Raw genomic sequence first — 20896 nt, 5'->3', positions numbered from 1 at the left:
TCCAGGCTCTGAGCCATCAGCACAGAGCCCGACACGGGGTTGGAACCCACCAACCGCCAGATCATGACCTGAGCTGACAGTCGGAAGCTTAATGACTGAGCCACCCAGGTGCCCCTCCTCGTGCCTTTTAATATGCAAGCTTGTGCATTGTCACACATACCAAAAGAAATGTGTCAAGGGCAAAGTTAATTCAGGTTGAGAGTTAAATTAAGGCAGAAGGTGAGATTTTGAAGAGATACCATGTATTTTAGTTTTGCTTTTGGCTTGATCCAAGCCTCTTGAGCCCCAAGGACAGAGTGAATGATTTGAAGAAATCATAATCATAAAGAAAAATAATTCCGGATGCTGAATGTCCAGCTGTACTTAGAGCAGACAGGTTAGGCAATGATAAGCTGTGATTTAAAGATAAAAATGTGACTGTGACACAACTTTGGCATACAGTAAGATGGCTCTAGGCTTTCCAAAGCACACTATACCTGACTCGTCAATACATGGTTATACCACAGTTTACATGGACACGGACGTTGGAATGAACAGAAAACATGCACCTGTTGCAAGAGACAGAAAAGGGAGGATGGCTGCTAACTGAACTTAGTTCCAAAGGGTAAATTCAAGGTGGGTAATGATCATGCTACAGGAAACACTTTCCTGTTCGACGACCACCATCTTCTCTGGCCTGAGCCATTGCAGTAATTTTCGGAGTAATCTCCCAGTGACCACCCTTGCCCTTCTAAGGTCTTTTGCCAACATGGCAGAGTGATTCTTCTAAATTGAAAACAAATCATGTCAAGCCTCTGCTAAAATTCACCTCACTTCCCACGTATCTCAGAGTGAAAATAAATATAGGTAAATCAAAACAAAAAAGAAAAGACCTTTTCAATGGTCTGTGAGACAATTACTGTGGGCCACTTTACTTCTTTGACCTAATCTACTTTTCTCCTCTTCATTTATTCCATCTAGGACACTGGTTTCTCTCTTGTTTCATAATAACTGGCATGCTTCGAGCTTTCTGTTCCCTTAACCTGAATGATTCTTACCCTAGATAATCTGCAGGATGTACTCTTTCACTTCTTTCAAGGCTCTGCACAAATATCACTTTCTTAATGAGGCTGACGTCAACTGCCTAATTTAAAATTACCAACCCTCCAGGAGCCTGGGTGACTCTGTTGGGTTAAGCATCTGACTCTTGATCTCAGCTCAGGTCATGATCTCGTGGTTTGTGAGATCGAGCCCCACATCGGGCTCTGCGCTGACAGGGCAGAGCCTGTTAGGGATTCTCTCTCCCTCTCTCTCTCAAATAAATAAATACATAAATAAATAAAGAAATAAATAAAATTATCAACCTTCCTTTTTGTATATTCTCAATCTCCCTTACCTTCCAACATATTTTCATAAGTCTTGTCCTAGTCTAATATACTCTATTATTGGCTTACTGTCTTTCTTGTATATCCTCTGCCTTCCTCCTAGAACATAGGCTCCAAAGGGCAGAGCATTTTTTTTTTTTTACAAAACTAGAACCTGAGACTAGCACCTGAATTAAAGTAGGTGTTCAAAAGACATTTTTGTCATTGTCGAAAAAAAGTAAATGTTTAAGGACGGGTAGGAGAAATGGTAATGTAGGTTTTGTGGCAAAAAGTATCAAGAATCTACTTGAATCAGTGAATGGAGAAGAGTTTTAATTGATATTTCAGGAAAATCATAATTTTTTTTTTTAAATCAAGAGTCAGACTTTTTTTTTTTTAATTTTTTTTTTTAACGTTTATTTATTTTGGAGACAGAGAGAGACAGAGCATGAACGGGGGAGGGTCAGAGAGAGGGGGAGACACAGAATCCGAAACAGGCTCCAGGCTCTGAGCTGTCAGCACAGAGCCCGTCACGGGGCTCGAACTCACGGACCATGAGATCATGACCTGAGCCGAAGTCAGCTGCTTAACCAACTGAGCCACCCAGGCGCCCCAGGAAAATCATAATTGTTAACACTTTCTAACTTTATTTTTTTCAGGCCCCAGCTGTTGCAGTTTCTAATATTTGATCTTCCTGCTTCTTTCTACTGTGTGCTTCACTTACCTCTCCTTTCAAGTTTTATTTAAATTAAATTAAATTATTTAGAAAGTTTATCCATTTATTTATTTTGAGAGAGAGAGAGCATGAGCAAGGAAGGGGCGGAGAGAGAGGGAGAGAGACAGAGAGAGAGAGAATCCCAAGTAGGATCTTCACTGTCAGCAGTGTCCAATGCAGGGCTCAGTCCCATGAACTGTGAGATCATGAGCTGAGCCAAAATCAAGAGTTGGATGTTTAACCTACTGAGCCACCCAGATGCCCCTCACTTCAAACTTTTTTACTGCCTTAGCTCCTATACCATTTTCTAATACATCAATCCAATGCAAATGACCAAATTAATTTGGGTTTACTACTTTTTACAAGGCATAAGGCAAGAGAAAATGTCTTTACGTTCGTTTTATCTAGAATAACTTGATGAACAATACACAGTTTGAGACACATGATAAATCTAGAATGTGTGCTTCCTAATCCTGCCCTCATAGGGCCTTCCTGACCCCACCCAAGCATCTTCTCCACTTTTTTATATTTAGTATGCTTGATTTAGCCAAGATGTCAACTAAAATATAGAAAAGTATTGGTAGAATAATATAATTATATTGTACTGGTTCAGAAAGGATTTTTGGACATTATCTAAAACAGTCTTCTCAGGTTAGGAAATTTAGGCAAAAATTATTACCCGGCTTCCTGGAGTCACATATAAAATCACATGTAGTTAGCAATAATTGCAGAAGTCCTGACTTCCAGCTAAATGTGTGATTGTTCATGATCGTGGTGTACCAAATATGCTATAAAATGTTAAACTGAGCTCATATACTGTGAGAAAAAAAAGATGATTGAATTGACAACAGAAGAACACTTTTTTTAATGTTTAATTATTTTGGGAGAGAAAGAGAGAGAGAGAGAGCATGCACATGAGCAAGGAAGGAGCAGAGAGGCAGAAAGAGAATCCCAAACAGGTTCTGCACTGACAGAGCCCACATGGGGCCCGATCCCACAAACCATGAGATCATGACCTGAGCCAAAATCAAGAGTTGAATGCTTGACTGACTGAGCCACCTAGTTACCCACCAAAAAACGCTTAAAACAATTCAGTGTGGTAACATACAGTGTTACATTAATTTCAGGTGTACAATACAGTGATTCGTCAATTCTATACATTACTCAGTGCTTATCAGATAAATTTACTGTTAATCCCCTTCACCTATCACCCATCCCCCTACCCACCTCCCATCTGGTAACCATTTGTTCTCTGTAGTTAAGAGTCTTATGGTTTGTCTCCTTCTTCCCCCTTTGTTCGTTTGTTGTGTTTCTTAAATTCCACATGTGAGTAAAATCATATGGTATTTGCCTTTCTCTGACTGGCTTATCTCACTTAGCATTATACCTCTAGATCCATCCATGTTGTTGTAAATGGCAAGATTTCATTCTTTTTTTATGCTTGAATAATATTCCATTGTGTGTGTGTGTGTGTGTATATGTATATATATGTGTGTGTGTATATATATGTGTGTGTATATATTATATAATATATATAATATATAATATATACACACACATATATATACATATATATGTATGTACATATACATACATACATACATATGTATGTACATATACATATATACATATGTATATACATATACATATATATGTACATATATATGTATATGTATGTGTGTGTGTATATATATATATATATTTTTTTTTTCCATTTATCTAAATTTATTCTAAATTTGACAGCTTCCATAATTTGGCTTTGTAAATAATGCTGCAGAAAACATAGGTGTGTATACGTCCCTTCCAATTTAGTGTTTTCATATTCTTTGGGTAAATACCCAGTAGTGTGATTACTGGATCCTAGATTAGTTCTGTTTTTAATATTCTGAGGAACCTCCAGACTCTCTCACAGTGGCTGCACCAATTCATTCCCCAACAGTGCACAAGGGTTCCTTTTTCTCCACATCCTCAACCACACTTGTTGTTTCTTGAGTTTTTGATTTTAGTTATTCTGACAGGTATGAAGTGTTATCTCAGTGTGGTTTTGATTTGCATTTCCCTAATGATGAATGATGTTGAGCATCTTTTCATGTGTCTCTTGGTCATCCGTATGTTTTCCTTGGAGAAATGTCTTTTCATGTCTTCCGCCCATTTTTTAATTGGTTTTTGGGTGTTGAGTTGTATAATTTCTTTCTATATTTTGGATACTAACCCTTTGTTGGATATGTCATTTGCAAATATCTTCTCCCATTCAGTAGGCTGTCTTTTAGTTTTGTTGGTTGTTTCCTTTGCCGGACAGAAGCCTTTTAATTTGATGTAGTCCAAGTAGTTTAATTTTGCTTTTGTTTCCTTTGCCTCAAGAGATGTATCTAGAAAAACATCGTTATGGCCAATGTCAGAGAAATTTCTGCCTACGATCTCTTCTAGGATTTTTACTGTTTCAAGTTTCACATTTAGGTCTTTAAACTATTCTGAGATTATTTTTTTTGCAAAGTTTAAGAAAGTGGTCCAGTTTTGTTCTTTTTCATGTAGCTGTACAGTTTTTCCAAAACCATTTGTTGAAGAAACTGTCTTTTCCCCATTGCTTTTTCTTGCCTCCTTTGTCAAAGACTAATTGACCATATAATTATATGTTATTTTCTGGGCTTTCTATTCTGTTCCACTGATCTATGTGTCTATTTTTGTGTCAGTACCATATTGTTTTGATCTCTATAGCTTTGTAATATATCTTGAAGTCTAAAATTGTCATACCTCTAGTTTTTTCTTCTTTTTCAAGTTTGCGTTGGCTAATTGAGTCTTTTGGGCTCCATAAAAATTTTAGGAACGCTTGTTCTAGTTCTATGAAAAAACTGTTGTCATTTTGATAGGAATTGAAATAAATCTATAAATTGCTTTGGGTAGTATAGGCATTTTAATGATATTTGTTCTTCTAATCCATGAGCATGGAATGTGTTTCCATTTGTTATATTGTGTTTTATTTCTTTCATCAGGGTTTTATAATTTTCAGAGTACAGGTCTTTCACCTCTGGTTAAGTTTATTCCTAGGGATTTTATTATTTTTGGTGAAATTGTAAATGCAATTGTTTTCTTAATTTCTCTTTCTGCTACTTCATTTAGTGTATAGAGATGCAACAGATATTTGTACATTGATTTTGTATCCTGCAATGACTGAATTCATTTATCATTTCTAGTAATTTTTTGCTGGAGTCTTTAGGGTCATATATATATATATATATATATATATATGTTTTAGGCACTATATATATATGTTTTAGGCACTATATATATATATATATATATACACACACACATATATATATATATATATATATATATATATATATATATATAAAATGTGCAAATAGTAAACGTTTTATTTCTTCCTCACCAATGTGGATGCCTTTTATTTCTTTTTGTTGTGTGATTGCTATGGCTAGGGCTTGCAGTAATATGTTGAATAAAAGTGGTGAGCATGAACATCCTTGTTTTGTTCCTGACCTTAGGGGAAAAATTCCCTTTTTCACCATTGAGTGTGATGTGTGTTGTGGCTTTTTCACATAAGACCTTTATTAGGTTGAGGTATGTTCCCTCTCAACCTACTTTGTTGAGGGTTTTTATCATGAATGGATGTTGTACTTTATCAAATGTTTTTTCTACATCTATCAAAATGCTTGAACTGTGAGATCATGACCTGAGCTGAAGATGGAGGCTTAACCAACTGAGCCACCCAGGTGTCCCCATCTTCTTTGATTTTGGATTTTGTTCGAGTCCCCTCTCTAGAGGAGTATCAATTATATTGATCTTTTCAAAGAATCAGCTCCTGCTTTCATTGATCTGTTCTATTTTGTTTTGTTTTTAGTTACTATATCATTCATTTCTGCTCTAATCTTTATTGTTTCTTTCTTTCTGCTGTTTTTGGGTTTTGTGTAGTCTCCTTTCTCTAGTTCCTTTAGGTATAAGTTTGTGTTAGGTTGTTTATTTGAGATTTTTCTTGCTTCTTGATGTAGGCCTGTATTGCTCTAAACTTTCCTCTTAGGACCGATTTTGCTGCATCCCAAAGATTTTAGACTGTTTGTGTTTTCATTTCATTTTGCTCCATGTAATTATTTTTTAATTTTTATTGTATTTTTGAGAGAGAGACACACACACAGAGCATGAGTGAGGGAGTAGCAGGGGGACAGAGAGGGAGACACAGAATCTAAAACAGGCTCTAGGCTCCCAGCTGTCAGCACGGAGCCTGACACAGAGCTTGAACTCATGAACCACGAGATCGTGACCTGAGCCAAAGTAGGCACTTAACCAACTAAGCCACCTAGGCACCCCCTCTGCATGTAATTTTTAATTTCCTTTTTTGCTGTTGACCCCTTCATTGTTTAGTAGTATGTTATTTAACCTCCATGTATATGTGGTTTTTCCATATTTTTCTTTGATTGATTTCTAGTTTCATTACACTCTGGTCAGAAAAGATACATAGTATGATTTTGATCACTTGGAATTTGCTGAGACTTGTGTTATTGTCTAATATGTGATCTATTCTGGAGAAGGCTCTATGTGCATTTGTAAAGAATGTGTATTCTGTTGTCTTAGGATGGAATGTTCTCATATATCTGTTAAATCCATATGGCCCAGTGTGCCATTCAGAGCCACTGTTTCCTAGTTGATTTTCTTTTTAGATGATCTATTAATGTAAGTGGGGGGTCTTAAAGTCCCCTACAATTATTGTATTGCTATCAATTAGTTCTACCTGTTCTTAACTGTTTTATTTATTTATTTATTTATTTAGCATTATTAATATTTGTTAACTTGTATTTTTTTTGAGAGAGAGAGAGAGAGCATGAGTGGGAGAGGAGCAGAAGAAGAGGGAGAGAGAATCTCAAGCAAGTTCCACGCCCAGTGTGGAGCCTGACACGGGGCTTCATCTCATGACCTGAGTGGCAATCAAGAGTCAGATTCTTAACTGAGTCCCCCAGGAGCCCTGATTATTATGTCTTTTATGTCTTTGGGCTTGCTCCCCTTTTGTATGCAAAACTTTTATGTCTTTGGGTGCTCCCCTTTTGTATGCAAAACTATTTACAGTTGTTGTATCTTCCTGTTGGATTGTCCCCTTAATAATCACATAGTGTCCTTCTTTGTTTCTTGTTAAAGCCTCTGTTTTAAAGTCTATTTGGTCTGATAGAAATATTGCTACCTTGGCTTTCTTCCATGATACATTTCCATGATAAATATTTCCCCATCCTCTCACTTTCAATCTGCATGTTGTCTTTAGGTCTGAAATGAGTGTCTTGTAGGCAGCATATAGATGGGTACTTTTTTTTTTTTTTTTTTTAATCCATTCTATCACCCTATGTCCCTTGATTGGAATGTTTGGTCCATTTACATTCAATGTAATTTTTTTTTAAATTTTTAAATGCTTATTTATTTTTGATAGACAGAGTGCGAGCAGGGGAGTGGCACAGACAGAGGGAGACATAGAATCCAAAGCAGGCTCCAGGCTCTGAGCTGTCAGCACAGAGCCTGATGCGGGGTTCAAACTGATGAACCATGAGATGATGACCTAAGCTGAAGTCCGATGCTTAACAAACTGAGCCACCCAGGTGCCCCATTAATTCTTGATACGTATATATTTATTGCCATTTTGTTACTTGTTTTGTGGTTATTTTTGTAGCTCTCTGATTCTTTATCCTCTTGCTCTCTTCTCACACAGTTTGCTCATTTTCTTTAGTGGTATACTCAGATTCCTTTCTCTTTATTTTTTGCTTATCTATTACTGGTTTTTTATTTGTGCTTATCATTAGGCTTGTATATAACACCTTCTGTATATGGCAGTCTATGTTAAGTTGATGGTCACTTAACTTTGAACCCATTCTTTACTCCTTTCCTCCCCACGTTTTAGGTATATAGTGTCATACTTTATATCTTTATTTTGTGACTCCCTTGACTGCATTTTACAGATATACTTCTTTTTACTGTCTGTGCTTCCTATTTTCTAACTGTTACTTATGGCCTTTCCTTCCTATTCAAAGACTCTGCTTTAACATTTCCTGTAAGGTAGGTTTAGTGATCATGAACTCCTTTAGCCTTTGTTTGTGTGGGAAACTCTTTATCTCTCCTTATATTCTGAATAATATCCTTGCCGGATAGAGAATTCTTGGCTGCAGATTTTTTTTCTTTCAGCACTTTGAATGTATCATGCCACTCCTTTCTGGTCTGCAAAGTTTCTGATGAAAAATCCTCTGATGGCCTTATAGGCTTCCCCTTTTTCCGCTCCTAAAATTCTTTTTCACTACTCTTTGCCGTTTTAATTACTATGTATGTATATATGTATCTTGGTGTGGACCTCCTTGGGTTGGTTTTGATGGGGTCTCTGCCTCCTGCATCTTGATATCTGTTTCCTTCCCCAGACTAGGGAAGTTTTCAGCTATTATTTTTACAAATAAATTTTCTGTAAAACCTTCTCTCTCTTCTTCTTCTGGGATCCCTACAATGGAAATGTTATTACACTTGATGGAGTTGCTGAGTTCCCTACGTCTATTCTCATTTTGCGTGTTTTCCTTCCTCTCTCACCTGCTTAGCTCAACCGCTCTGCATTATTCTGTCCTCCAGGTCTCTAATTTGTTCTTCTGCTTCCTCTAGGCTGCTATTTATTCCATCTAGTTTATTTTTAATTTCATTTATTATGCTCTTCATCTCTGATATGTTATTTTTAAACTCTTTAAGGGTCTCACTGATACCCTCCACATTTTGCTCAAGTCCTATGAGTGAAGTTATGATTATTACTTAAATTCTCTCTAAGGCATATTACTTATATCCATTTTGCTTAGATCTCTTGCTGTAGTTTTGTCCTGTTCTTTCATTTTGGACATATTCCTGTCTCCTCACTTTGTCTAATTCTGTCTGTTTCTGTGTGTTAGGGAAGCCAGCTACATCTCCTTTTCTTGAACCTGGTGCTTCAGGGGTATCTCCTATGTGTGCTGTGTGGGCTTTGCTGTTGAGTCTTGACTGCTTTTCTTTCAGTCCAGTCATCTGCAGTGGTTTTCTTTCCATGTTTGGGGCAGTGTTTTGTCTCTGTGGTGTTAGTGGACCAGTCTGGGGCCACCTTGGGTTCGAGCTGAGTCTGACCAGGCATTTGCCAGAGATGCAGTAGTAGCAAATTGCAGGGCACTTTCCCTGTAGTGTCCCCTAAGAAGTTTTCTTTGGTGAGTGGAGCCTACAGTCTAACCCGCAGTGTGCCCCAGCCCACTGCTGGGGCAGCCCTCTAACTGGCATGTGTGTTTATCTTCCTCTCATCCCAGGGCAGGAGTCACTTTGGAGTGATGCTGGCCCCTATTGGGGCTGCTTGCACACTGCCAGCCTTGTGGCCCCAATTTGAATGGGCTATGCCCAAGAGTTTTTTGGAACAGGCATGCCACTGCCACAGACATGGGACCGGCCAGGGTAGGATCCACAGTTTTAGTAAGGCGCATGCTGGTCTGCTTGCAAAATGAGACCTGCCGCCACCACCGCCTTTACAAAGCCAGATCTGCAAAGCATGTATGGGCAGGGCACACAGTTTCAATAAGGTGCCTGCCAGGCCTCTGTGGGACCCACTGCCACCACTCTGACTGCCAAAACTGGCCCGGGACCCTGCAAAACCTGTGGGGCGGTAGACTGGGCGTTGGCAAGGTTTGCTCTGGTCTTCTGGTGGGGAGGGGACCTGCAGTGCCAAGACTGAGGCAAGCATAATTGGAAAGGGCAGATCTTCTGAAGCAGCATGGGAAGATGGGGGGGTGGGGGGTGGGGGCTGGTGGTGTGTATTAGCAAGTTAGGTAGGGAATGTCAGCACGGCACTGGTTCCTGCAGGTGGTTGCTGTTTATGTTGAGGGGCGGGGGAGGGAAATGGCGCCTGCCAGTTCCTTTGTTTCTGGAGAAGTCCAATAGGGGAACACTTGTAAAGCTAATACTGTCCCTAACTAGCTATGTGACTTTACAACAACCGCTTCCTTCAGCTCACTGGACTTCAATCTCCCTTTTCTGTAAAATGGAAAAGCACAATCAATGAGATGTTCTCGAAATAGTTTCCGTGATGACATCCCACGTATATGACATTTCATACTACACAATATGCCCTCGTGGAAGAGGGAGGTCCTGTGGTCTGTTCTCTTTTCGTAAAGGCACAGAAGTTAACCTTCATCTAAGTGACTCAGTGAGTGTATGGTAGATAAGAAACAGGTGATACGTATCTCTTCGGCCGATTATTACTCTGCAGAGCCTGAAGGAATCTGTGTGTGATTATAAGGTCTTGCCCCCCCCTTTTTTTTTGCACTGTACTTACACAGGAATTATAAATAAATGAACAAAAGGGATCCGAGAAGTGCAACCCTTCGAAAATTGTTCAGACGGAGACCGCCCAAATGAAAAACACATGCTATTTCCCCTCTGCCTGAGCAATTTGGCATTCCGCGTACAAGTTCCCAGGAGAGGGGCTGGGCCTCTCCAGGCAGGAACTGGAGCCAGAGGCTTCCCCTGCTACTCGCTGGGATAGAAGAACATCAGGAATGACTTTCAGTGCAGTAGTTCCTGTGGTGCTCGGAAGCCACGCAGCTTGGGTGCAATCAAACTGCGGCCCAGCCTCATCCCTGCAGGAATCCAGATGCAGGCCAAGTACAGCAGCACAAGGGACATGCTGGACGACGATGGGGACACCGTCGTGAGTGTGCATTCTCGAGCCTCGTCTCCAACCCAGCAGCCAGAGGCCGGACGCAAAGGTACTCTGCCTCCCGGAGTGCAAATTGGCAAGACCCTTGGGCGATGCCTGGGATGAGCTCTCTCTCTGGGGTATGCGCCACATGAGGGAAAGAGAAAGCGTTTCCATGATTGATAATTACCTGTCACTGTGCACTTTCCACAACTTGTGTGCCTCGTATATGAACGTCTGAAAAACTAAGCTCAGTACGAACAAAGATGTTTATTTTTCTAAGATTCTATCGTGAGCACAGTGGTTTGCAGTTAAGGGTGTATTGTGTTTAACAAAGGTGAGATTGTATGTAGAATTAAAGCAGCATTCCTTCTCTTTCCCGGCTTCCCATGAAGGCCAAATCCAATGCTGTTCTATTTACCATCTGCAATCCGATCTGGGAATTTGCTGGTTTGGGACTCGCTTTAGAAGGAGTTTTCCCAGCAGACACAGCAAGCTGGGTATTTTGTCATAATTCTGCATCTTGAAGTTGTGAGGCCTCGGGAGAGTCATGTCAACCTCAGGTGTTGGTTTTTATCATCTGTGAGATGAGGTGGGATTAAAGTAAATGCTTTCTAAGGTCCCCTTAGCTTAATTCGGTGATTCAATGATCTAAATAGCGGCCTCAGATGCAATAACATCCCATTCCCTTCCCTTTTGTTCTGCTTACTACCAGAATATTACTGAGATGGTTGAAGTGAATTATAAAAATATTTAATCTTAGTTACATTTCTACCTTAGTTAAGCTTCTACCTTATGCTTCTATTTCCAATAACTCACTTTCTGACATAGCAATAAAAATATTTTTTTTCAGTCCATAGAATTCATATACAGAGAGAAGGATCTTATATCCTGGGCAACTCAGTCAATGTAAGGCGGAATGTGACGAGTTCTAGTGGAAAGACCTCACAGTGTAACACAGAAACAGGTTCTTTTTTTGTTTTTTTTTGTTTTTGTTTTTTTTTTAATATTTATTTATAGGAGACAGAGGGACAGAGTGCAAGCAGGGGAGGGGCAGAGAGAGAGAGAGAGAGAGAGAGAGGGAGAGAGATACAGAATCTGAAGCAGACTCCAGGCTCCCAGCTGTCAACACAGAGCCCGATGTGGGGCTCGAACCCACAAAGCGGCAGGATCATGACCTGGGCCGAAGTGGGACGCTTAACCGACGGAGCCACCCGGGTGCCCCAGAGCCAGGTTCCAATAGCAGCTGTGCTGCTTACAGACTGGGGTATTGGACAAGTCACTTAAGTATTCTGGGGCCTCAATTCCTTCATTTATAAAATGTTAGCGACAGTAAACACGTATACAGTGAGCATTGTGTGCCTCAAAGTATTTTAAGCACTTGTGTATATGAAACTTCTATTTTATAGAGTGGCTGGGGTTTAAGGTTGAGAAGTTATGTAAAGTCCTTGGCATACCACAGACATACCTGTGTATTTCTTTTCAGTATGCCATTCCTTGAGAATTCCTAAGTGTTCTGTTTAACATTTTTGTGTTAGTCTGCATCAGAGAGATTCTTTTTTTTTCTTTTTTTTAATTTTTGAGACAGAGAGAGACAGAGCATGAACGGGGAGGGTCAGAGAGAGAGGGAGGCACAGAATCTGAAACAGGCTTCAGGCTCTGAGCTGTCAGCACAGAGCCCTACGCGGGGCTCAAACTCACAGACAGTGAGATCATGACTTGAGCCGAAGTCGGAAGCTTAACCGACTGAGCCACCCAGGCGCCCCTGCATCAGAAAGATTCTTAATCAGTGACAGGATCATAGTATGTCCTTCTCGTTTGGCCACACTCAGGTTTTCTTCACTTCTATAAATCTGGACACATACTTTTTCACCGTTCCCTTCCACTTCTCCTTTATCAAATAACTTTGAGGTTTTCTTCCTTTCCTCTATTAAACCTTTCCATTCAGTTTCTGCTCATTGAATGATCACCACCGAGACTCACTAATGTGACTTTATCTTATTGTTTTCTTTCTACTACACTATCTACTAAGTTGTAAGAAGATACTGGGGACTTCTAGCCTCCTTGATGTGAAGCAAAGTGACAACTTTGGGATGTCAGTTTCTGTAGTCACCGATTGTGAGCCGCACGATCCGATATGTTTTCCTCCAACAAATCCTGTGAAGAATCAGCTTTTAGGGCTGTGGTTTTAAGTGGCTTGTGTATAACTTCATTTTTCATCTTTAACTAGAGCCAGGAACTCACAAAGATTAGTGATCAGCATAATCAGGAACAGGGTGTACAAATAAGTTCTGCCGAGCTAGGGGGTGGAGAGGTAGGTGGGGCAGGATAAAACAGTGAAACATCTGGCAACCTTTCCATTAGAAAGGGAAACTGAAACAGTAGGAGTAGAGGTTACAAAGAAGTGTCTTGAAGGCAAACCTCTGAAAATAGTTATCTTGCCCTTCATGTATGATACTTCGTTTTTACCTTGTGTTAATGCAAATATTTAAAGGGATGTCGCTGTTGAAGTTTAATTATTTCTTAGGAAAATGATCTGATGTAATTTTACTATTAAAAATAACAGAGCATGGGGCGCCTGGGTGGCGCAGTCGGTTGAGCGTCCGACTTCAGCCAGGTCACGATCTCGCGGTCTGTGAGTTCGAGCCCCGCGTCAGGCTCTGGGCTGATGGCTCGGAGCCTGGAGCCTGTTTCCGATTCTGTGTCTCCCTCTCTCTCTGCCCCTCCCCCGTTCATGCTCTGTCTCTCTCTGTCCCAAAAATAAATAAAAAACGTTGAAAAAAAATTAAAAAAAAAAAAAATAACAGAGCAAAGGAAGGGCATGTGGGTGGCTCAGTTGGTTAAACATCCGACTTCGGCTCAGGTCATGATCTCGCGGCTTGTGAATTCGAACCTGCATTGGGCTCTGTGCTGACAGCTCAGAGCCTGGAGCCTGCTTTGGATTCTGTCTCCCTCTCTCTCTGCCCCTCCCCAGCTCATGCTCTGTTTCTCTTTCTCTCAAAAATAAACATTAAAAAAAGGAGAAGAAGGAGGAGGAGGAGGAGGAGAAGGGGAAAAATACCAGAGCAAAACTCACTCCAGGAATATTTTGGCAATGCAGAAGATTTAAATTCTTATGATTGGAAAATTAATTTTTTTCTCTAAAATCAATAAAAATAAATTATGTCCACTCGTTTATTTCCTCGATTTTCATTTTTTCAGTATAAAAGTTATGTTCATCTTAAAAAATGCTAAACAATTCAGAAGATAAAAAGTAAAAGTGAAAGACAATGTCCTCATACCTTCTTTCTAAAAACTTATGTTCAAGGTTATGTCATGCCAGGCATATTGCAAGGTATGCTAAATACAATATTGCAAAGTAATAGCAAATATAATATGATCCCTGTTTATGAGGAAACTTAAAGTTTTGTGTCTTCTTCAATTTCTATCATAAGCTTTCTATAGTTTTCAGTATACAGATCTTTTACCTCTTTGGTTAGGTTTATTCCTAGGTATTTTATGGTCTTTGATGCAATTGTGAAGGATGCAATAATGCTGACTTGAAGGAGAACATGCACCTCAATATTTATAGCAGCTCTATCAACCACTATCAACCAATTTGTTGATATTGGCTATCGACCAAAAGCCAAATTATGAAAAGATCCCAAATGTCCATCAACTGTTGAATGGATAAAGAAGCTGTGGTTTATATACAGAATGGAATGCTACTTGGCAACAAAAAAGAATGAAGTCTTGCCATTTGCAACGACATGGATGGAACTGAAGGGTATTACATTAAGCAAAATAAATCACTCAGAGAAAGACAGAGGTATTTCACTCGTATGCGGAATGTGAGAAAGCCAACAGATGAACATAGGGGAAGGGGAGGACAAATAAGATAAAAAGAGAGAGGGAGGCACACCATAAGACACTCTTTAAACACAGAGAACAAACTGAGGATTGCTGGAGGGGTGACAGGTGGGAGGATGGGCTAAATGGGTGATGGGCATTAAGGAGGGCACTTGTTGGGATGAGCACTGGGTGTCATATATGAGAGATGAATCACTGGGTTCAGTTTCTGAAGCCAAGACTGAGCTGTATGTTAACTAACTTGAGGAAAGAAAGAAAGAAAGGAAGAAAAGAAAGAAAGAAAGAAAGAAAGAAAGAAAGAAAAAAAGAAAGAGAAAGGAAGGAAGGAAGGAAGGAAGAAAGAAAGTTCCACATCATATGAAAACAAAGCTGGGAGGGTTTAAGGGGTTAGGGGCATGATAGGCAGACAGACACATGACAGAAAAGCCACGGAGGGCATAAGTAACTTTGTGTTTTCAGAAATCTATGAGCACTGCGTTCTGGCTGATGGGTAGAGTTGGAGAGAGGGGAAGCTGACAAGAGCTAGTATGGAAAGCTTAAAAGGGCCTATTATGTCATATTGAGGTATTTTCATTCCAATTCAGTACAACAAGCTCACAGAAGGATTTAAACAGGGAGTAACATAATCAGTTTTGTGTTTTTAGAAAACCATCTAGGCTGCAAGGAGGTAGATGCATTGCAGGAGTACGAAACTGCACGAGCTAATACCTAGGTAGTTAGCATTAGCTAAGTGTGAGATTAGAAGAACCTAAACTGAAGTAGTGTGAGAATGAGAAGGGGGAATCAGACGCTGAGGAGATAGAGTTTAAAGAGTTGGTGACTGGTTACAAGTGGAAAAGACAAAGAAAGAAAGAACACAGGTTGATTAGTTTCCACCGATGTTCTGTAGATGGTGTTGACAACAATTGGGGTAGAGACTCCGGGCAGTTGGAGTTGCCCAGACACTTGGATGTGTTGCAAGTGGGTTGCAAGTAAGGATTCTGAGCTACATATGTATGTGAGAATTGTTGACATCTTGGTTAGAATTAAACTTTCTGAGGATGAGCAAGGTCACTGAGAAGGAGAATGGAAAATGAAAAGACAAACCCAAAGGAATAGAGTTCCGAGGAGAGAATCAGGGGCAGGATGGATGAGACGTTCCAATAAAAGCTACTAATAATGAACGGTAAACAGTGGCAGAGGTGGACCAGGAGAGAGAGAGAGACATTAAGGAAGCCAAAAAACAATAACTTCAAGAGAAATGGAAAAGTCAGTGGTGAATTTTAAAAATAATAAATAATAGGGGCGCCTGGGTGGCTCAGTCGGTTGAGCGACCGACTTTGGCTCAGGTCATGATCTCATGGTTTGTGAGTTCGAGCCCCGCGTGGGGCTCTGTGCTGATGGCTCGGAGTCTGGAGCCTGCTTTGGATTCTGTGTAACCCCCTCTCTCTGCCCCTCCCCCACTCATGCTCTGTTTCTCTCTCTGTCTCAGAAATAAATTTTTTTAAATAATAAATATTGCACAAAAATGCAAGCAAAAGGAAGGCTAAAAACAATTTATTGTTTTAGCAATAAGAAGAAAAATAGATTATTGGTAATTTTTAATACCAGGACTTTGGAAGGAACCTAGTTAAATAGGAAAATAAACAACTTGTCATTTTCCTTTTTAAATATTTTCTCTTTTTGAGGAGTTAGCTGTAAAGAGAAAAGATCAAGTGTCAGATCTGAGGTATTATGACTTTGCGCAAGTGCATTTGAAAATTATTTATTATTATTATTATTATTTTTAAGAGTCTAGTGAGGCATTTTATTTGCATGAACGTATTCCATCCCTAGAAGAAGAATCCCAGCATTTTCCCTCCTGTGTGTTTTCATCATGCTTCCTCTGATAGGCCAATGTTCCAACAGAAGACTATAAACCTATCAAAAGAACCTGAAGACATATTAGGGTTTAAGAAAAAAGCATAAAACACTTTAATGATACATTTATGTTCTACTTTACCGCTGCTTACGTTCATTACAATATTCTCAATTTTTTCTAGCTTTTTAGCTTCCCTTCCTCAACTAAAGTGTCACTTACGTTCCATGGCATAAATCACATCTCACTGATCCAACAAATCTTTAAGGCATACCTATTTAACATCAAGCAAGATGGTAGGCTTGGAAGGCTATTATTATTATTATTTAAGCGAAGTATCGTCGACCCAAAATGTTTCATCGGTTTCAGCTGTGCAACTTAGTGATTTGACAAGTTCACGCTCTGCTCCCCACAAGTGTAGCTGCCATCCATCGGCACACGATGCTATGGCAATCGCACTGACTGTGTTTCCCATGCTGTCCCTTCCGTTCCTTGACTTATTCATTCCATAACTAGACGCCTGTACCTCCCACTCTCTTTTACTCATTTTGCCCACCCCGTCACCTGCCTCCCGTCTGGCAACCGTTTGTTTTCCGTACATTGATGAGGAGAGCCGATTTTTAGGTGCTTGGAGAAGTGGAAGGAGTAATGGGAATCAATTACAAGAAAATGGCAGGTAACGCTGTTGAGGGTGTGTAGAAGGCCACAAGAGCAGATAGGGATGAACAAGTTCCTGACTGTGTTTACTCATGCGAATATCCTTGAATGAGGTGACGTTTGCTCTTGGCAGAGCAAGATGGGCACTAGTAGTGAGGAAGACGTGGGCAGGGACAAAAGCAGATAGGTAAGAGCTAGCCTGGGGCAGTGTATTAGTGGGTAAAATTAAGAAAGGCAAGAACTCAGAGGGAAAAGGTGAAGTATTACTTTTGGATGGGAATTTAGATAGGATAAGATCATTGGGGGAATCACCCGCAGAGTCAAATGCAATGACAAGGTAGATTTATGGGCTGAGACGTAGTCTTCAAAGAAAAGGGGCATATGAGGAGGGACCTTTGGCAGATGAAGCTAAAACGTTGGATGGGATCCTGCTACACAGGGTCTTTTATACCAAAAAAGACTTGTTTTTCCTTTGGGAAGAACTTAAACTTGTATTTGGTGGCAGAGTGGAGAAGGTATGATTTAAGGTGGCTATTTCTGAGGTGTTTCACAATAAAGAAGTGAAAAGTAGTAAGCGGTAAAACACTAGAGTCTTTCCATAATTCCATATGGAACTGCCATATAAGGACAAATATTGATGTGGGATCTGTTGGGAGGCTAGGAAAATGATTTAAAAATTTCAGCCAAATTTCATTTGCTCCTTCACTTACTAGCTGTGCAAACTTAAGCAAATTAAGCAACTCCTAGATACTGCAGTTTTTAAAAATCCAAAGGAAGGTTAAAAATAGTGCCCTCTTGGGTAGTTTTTGGATGAGTCAAATGAAATATGACCACATAATACACTCAGTAGTTGTCATTATCAAAAGCTGTGTGTCCTTGGGTAAGGGGACTCGCCCCTCTAGGACTCAGTTACCCGCCTGTAAAATGGGGATCATGAGGAGTAACTACTCACAGGGGGTTGTAAGATACGAGATAATGCATAAGGCATTTATCTTAGTAACTCAAGGAGTGTTAGCAATCTTTATGAGTAGCGATGTTATTTTTGAATTGTGTTTCATAAGTGAAACTTCTTAATTAAGATATAAAATTGACTCACCTAAATTTTACTCAAAAACATATGTGTAATCGACTTTCTAATTGCAGTGAGTTAAAAACTCAATGATATTCTGCAAATAGGTTATAATTTTTAGATGCATATTCTTTTGAAATGATAGGAAGAATAACATCCATTTACTTTTAGAGAGAATGAAAATATTAAATAGGATTTGAAATAAAATCGTAAGATAATGAAAATCTGCGTTTTCATGAACACTGAAAAATATTCTCAACTCATGGCCCCTCAAATATTCTCCCAGAGATTTATTATGTGCCCTATGGGAGGAGTAAGGAAACAAAAAGAAGTTGCTAAAAAGACAACATTGGAAATTTGAAAGTCAGATATCTAATCGGCAATATCTCATGATTAAAAAACGTTAAAAATAATTTCTGAAAGATGATGCACCTTGCCACCGGTCTGATTCGCCTCCATTATGTCTGTGAGTCCTGGTAAAGGAGAAGTCTACAAAGTGTGCTGTTAAGCATGATGATGTAATCCTGTCTCTGGCCCTAGTTTGCCATGTGGCTTTGTGCAGATTATTTAGATTCTCTGTGTCTTTTCCAGCTTTTAGTATGCTTTCTCTTTCAGAGGCATACTAAAAAACTACATCTGGTAATACAGGTGTCATTTCTTATAGGCCCTGGGAATGGAGCCTTTCTTTCAAGGGAAACTCCTCCTTTCTGACGCCTGATGAAGAAAGAGTAACTAACGGGTCAAGGATGCCAACTCTCTCCATCTACAACGTTTCTTATAATTACAAAGGAATTTGCCTTCCAGACTTGACCTCAGCACTGTAGCCTTTTATAATACAGTTATAGTAAAACGATACAGGAAAGGGGTGGTTTTTTTTTCTATATATATCTTATTATTCCTAAGGATGTTTATACCATTCCTTGCCCTGTCCACACCTTTTTCTAAACATGCCTCAGGGGACAGCACAAGGGTTCTCTTCCAAAAAATAGAACCACGATAAAGCCAAGCCAAACTGAAGCATCTCCCAGGCAGTTTTTTTTTTTTTTTTCTTATTTCAGGGTGGAGGTGGCCCCTAGAGACAGACCTCATTTTATGATCAAGACACTTGGAATAAAACTCAGGAATATTAAACTTAGAAAAATAGAGGGAAATATAACATCAAAAAAAAAAAAAAAAGAAAGAAAAAAAAAAAAGAAGTGAAACTTTCAACTCCAAGGGCTTTCCATTATGGAAGCCCGGTTTCCTGGGAAATGAGCACACCTCCTGTAGAAACTCCCTAGGGTTGTGTTTTTCTGAGTCTTGAGATAAACAGGAAGAGATTGTGAATACTGAGAGAGGGAGGCAGGGAGAGAGAGGGAAGGAGGGAGAAAGGGAGAAAAGGAGGGAGAGAGAGGAGAGGCAGAGTAGAAAAATTTCCAAATGACCAGGGAAAGAGGATTCTTTAGAAGGGAATTTTTGTAACTTTGTTCCTTAGCAAAAGATATAGACTCCTGCTTTTGTCTTCTGTCCTAGAGACAATCTTAGGAAAGGTCATGTATTTATTCTTTACATGGATATAATTATTATTAAATAATATTCCAATATGTTAAGTCCATGCCCTCGCTTTACAGTAAAGGTTTAAGATTCTTCTTTTTTATTCTTTCAGTAGAAGATCAACACCTCTCTTGGGCCCCGATATTATACAAGGAAAAGCAGGTTTCTTAAGGGATAGTTTGGTTGATTTCTATAGTTTTTCTTTCCCTTTCCCTTCTTATTATTTATAATTTGGACCAGGGAAATATTAGTCATAAAAAAGGAACAGCATTTAAGAAATAGTTTATGCCTTTCAGAGTGTATTAATATAAGTAGGTTTCAGCAGGAGTAGATAGGTATATGACAGATATTTACATATAATCTGCACCTTCCTTCCTTCCTTCCTTCCTTCCTTCCTTCCACATTAATTGAGCTTATTTCACCTGATGTTCTAGGTACTAGAACTGATGTTTTTCTAGTGATTAAATAGACAATAATCTTCTTCAAAAAGGAGCTTACTTTCTATTGGGGTAAGACAGATATAAACCGACAGAAACGAGTAAGATATATAATATATTTGATAGTATTAAGATATATAGAGAAAAATAAAGCCATCATGGTGGTGGGTGCACATATGGGCTAGTACCTCTGGAATCCAGAAATATCCACCTATTTAAGGTTTTTTTGGCCATAAGGAACTTTAAAAAGACTTAGGGTTTGGAGAGGGTGTTTAGCATCAGCTATATTCTGGCTTCTGATCTCGTTCTTTTATGTTCTGTTGATTTGAGATACTCTTAAGTCAATGCCTTGACAGTCCAACAATTTCCAGGAAAATTTAGACCAAATCACATAGGCCAGTTAATCAAAGGAAATGGGGAAGAAAGCACATCTCTCCAATATCTGTTTGTGATTCAGAATCTCACACAAGTCAGTGAATAGAAACCAGTATGGCTAGAAGATGAATTTAGCTGAGTCCACCTTCTGCTGTCAGAAATATGGCTGAAAACACAATAGATTTTTAAAAATCAACAATGTTTAGGGTGCCTGGGTGGCTCAATTGACTAAGCGTCTGACTCTTGATTTTGGCTTAGGTCATGATCTCCCTGTTGGTGAGTGTAAGCCCCCCCTCAGGCTCTGTGCTGACCTTGCAGAGCCTGCTTGGGATTATCTCTCTCTCTCTCTCTCTCTCTCTGCCCCTCCCCTGCTTACACTCCGTCTCTCTCAAAATAAATACCTAAAC

At 39.5% G+C, this 20896-nt stretch overlaps 1 protein-coding gene across 4 annotated transcripts in view; it reads left to right on the top strand.

Annotated features, from left to right (window-relative positions):
* The first annotated feature begins 10396 nt into the window (after window positions 1-10396).
* Window positions 10397-20896, top strand: part of CLEC1A (C-type lectin domain family 1 member A) — a 34032-nt gene continuing 23532 nt past the window's right edge. For all 4 annotated transcript variants that reach the window (XR_001511398.2, XR_001511397.2, XR_006219786.1 and 1 more), the window contains exon 1: window positions 10397-10802. Coding sequence is in view for 1 of the 4 variants with exons in the window: in XM_007093308.3 (XP_007093370.2) it covers window positions 10688-10802 (115 nt within the window). In the remaining 3 variants the exon portion in view is untranslated. The remainder of the gene's footprint in view (window positions 10803-20896) is intronic.

This window comes from Panthera tigris, chromosome B4 (genome assembly GCF_018350195.1).
Source record: "Panthera tigris isolate Pti1 chromosome B4, P.tigris_Pti1_mat1.1, whole genome shotgun sequence".
Taxonomy (NCBI): Eukaryota; Metazoa; Chordata; class Mammalia; order Carnivora; family Felidae; genus Panthera; species Panthera tigris.
Note: the sequence above shows the minus strand (reverse complement) of the source record. Positions and strands in the feature narration are given on the sequence as shown.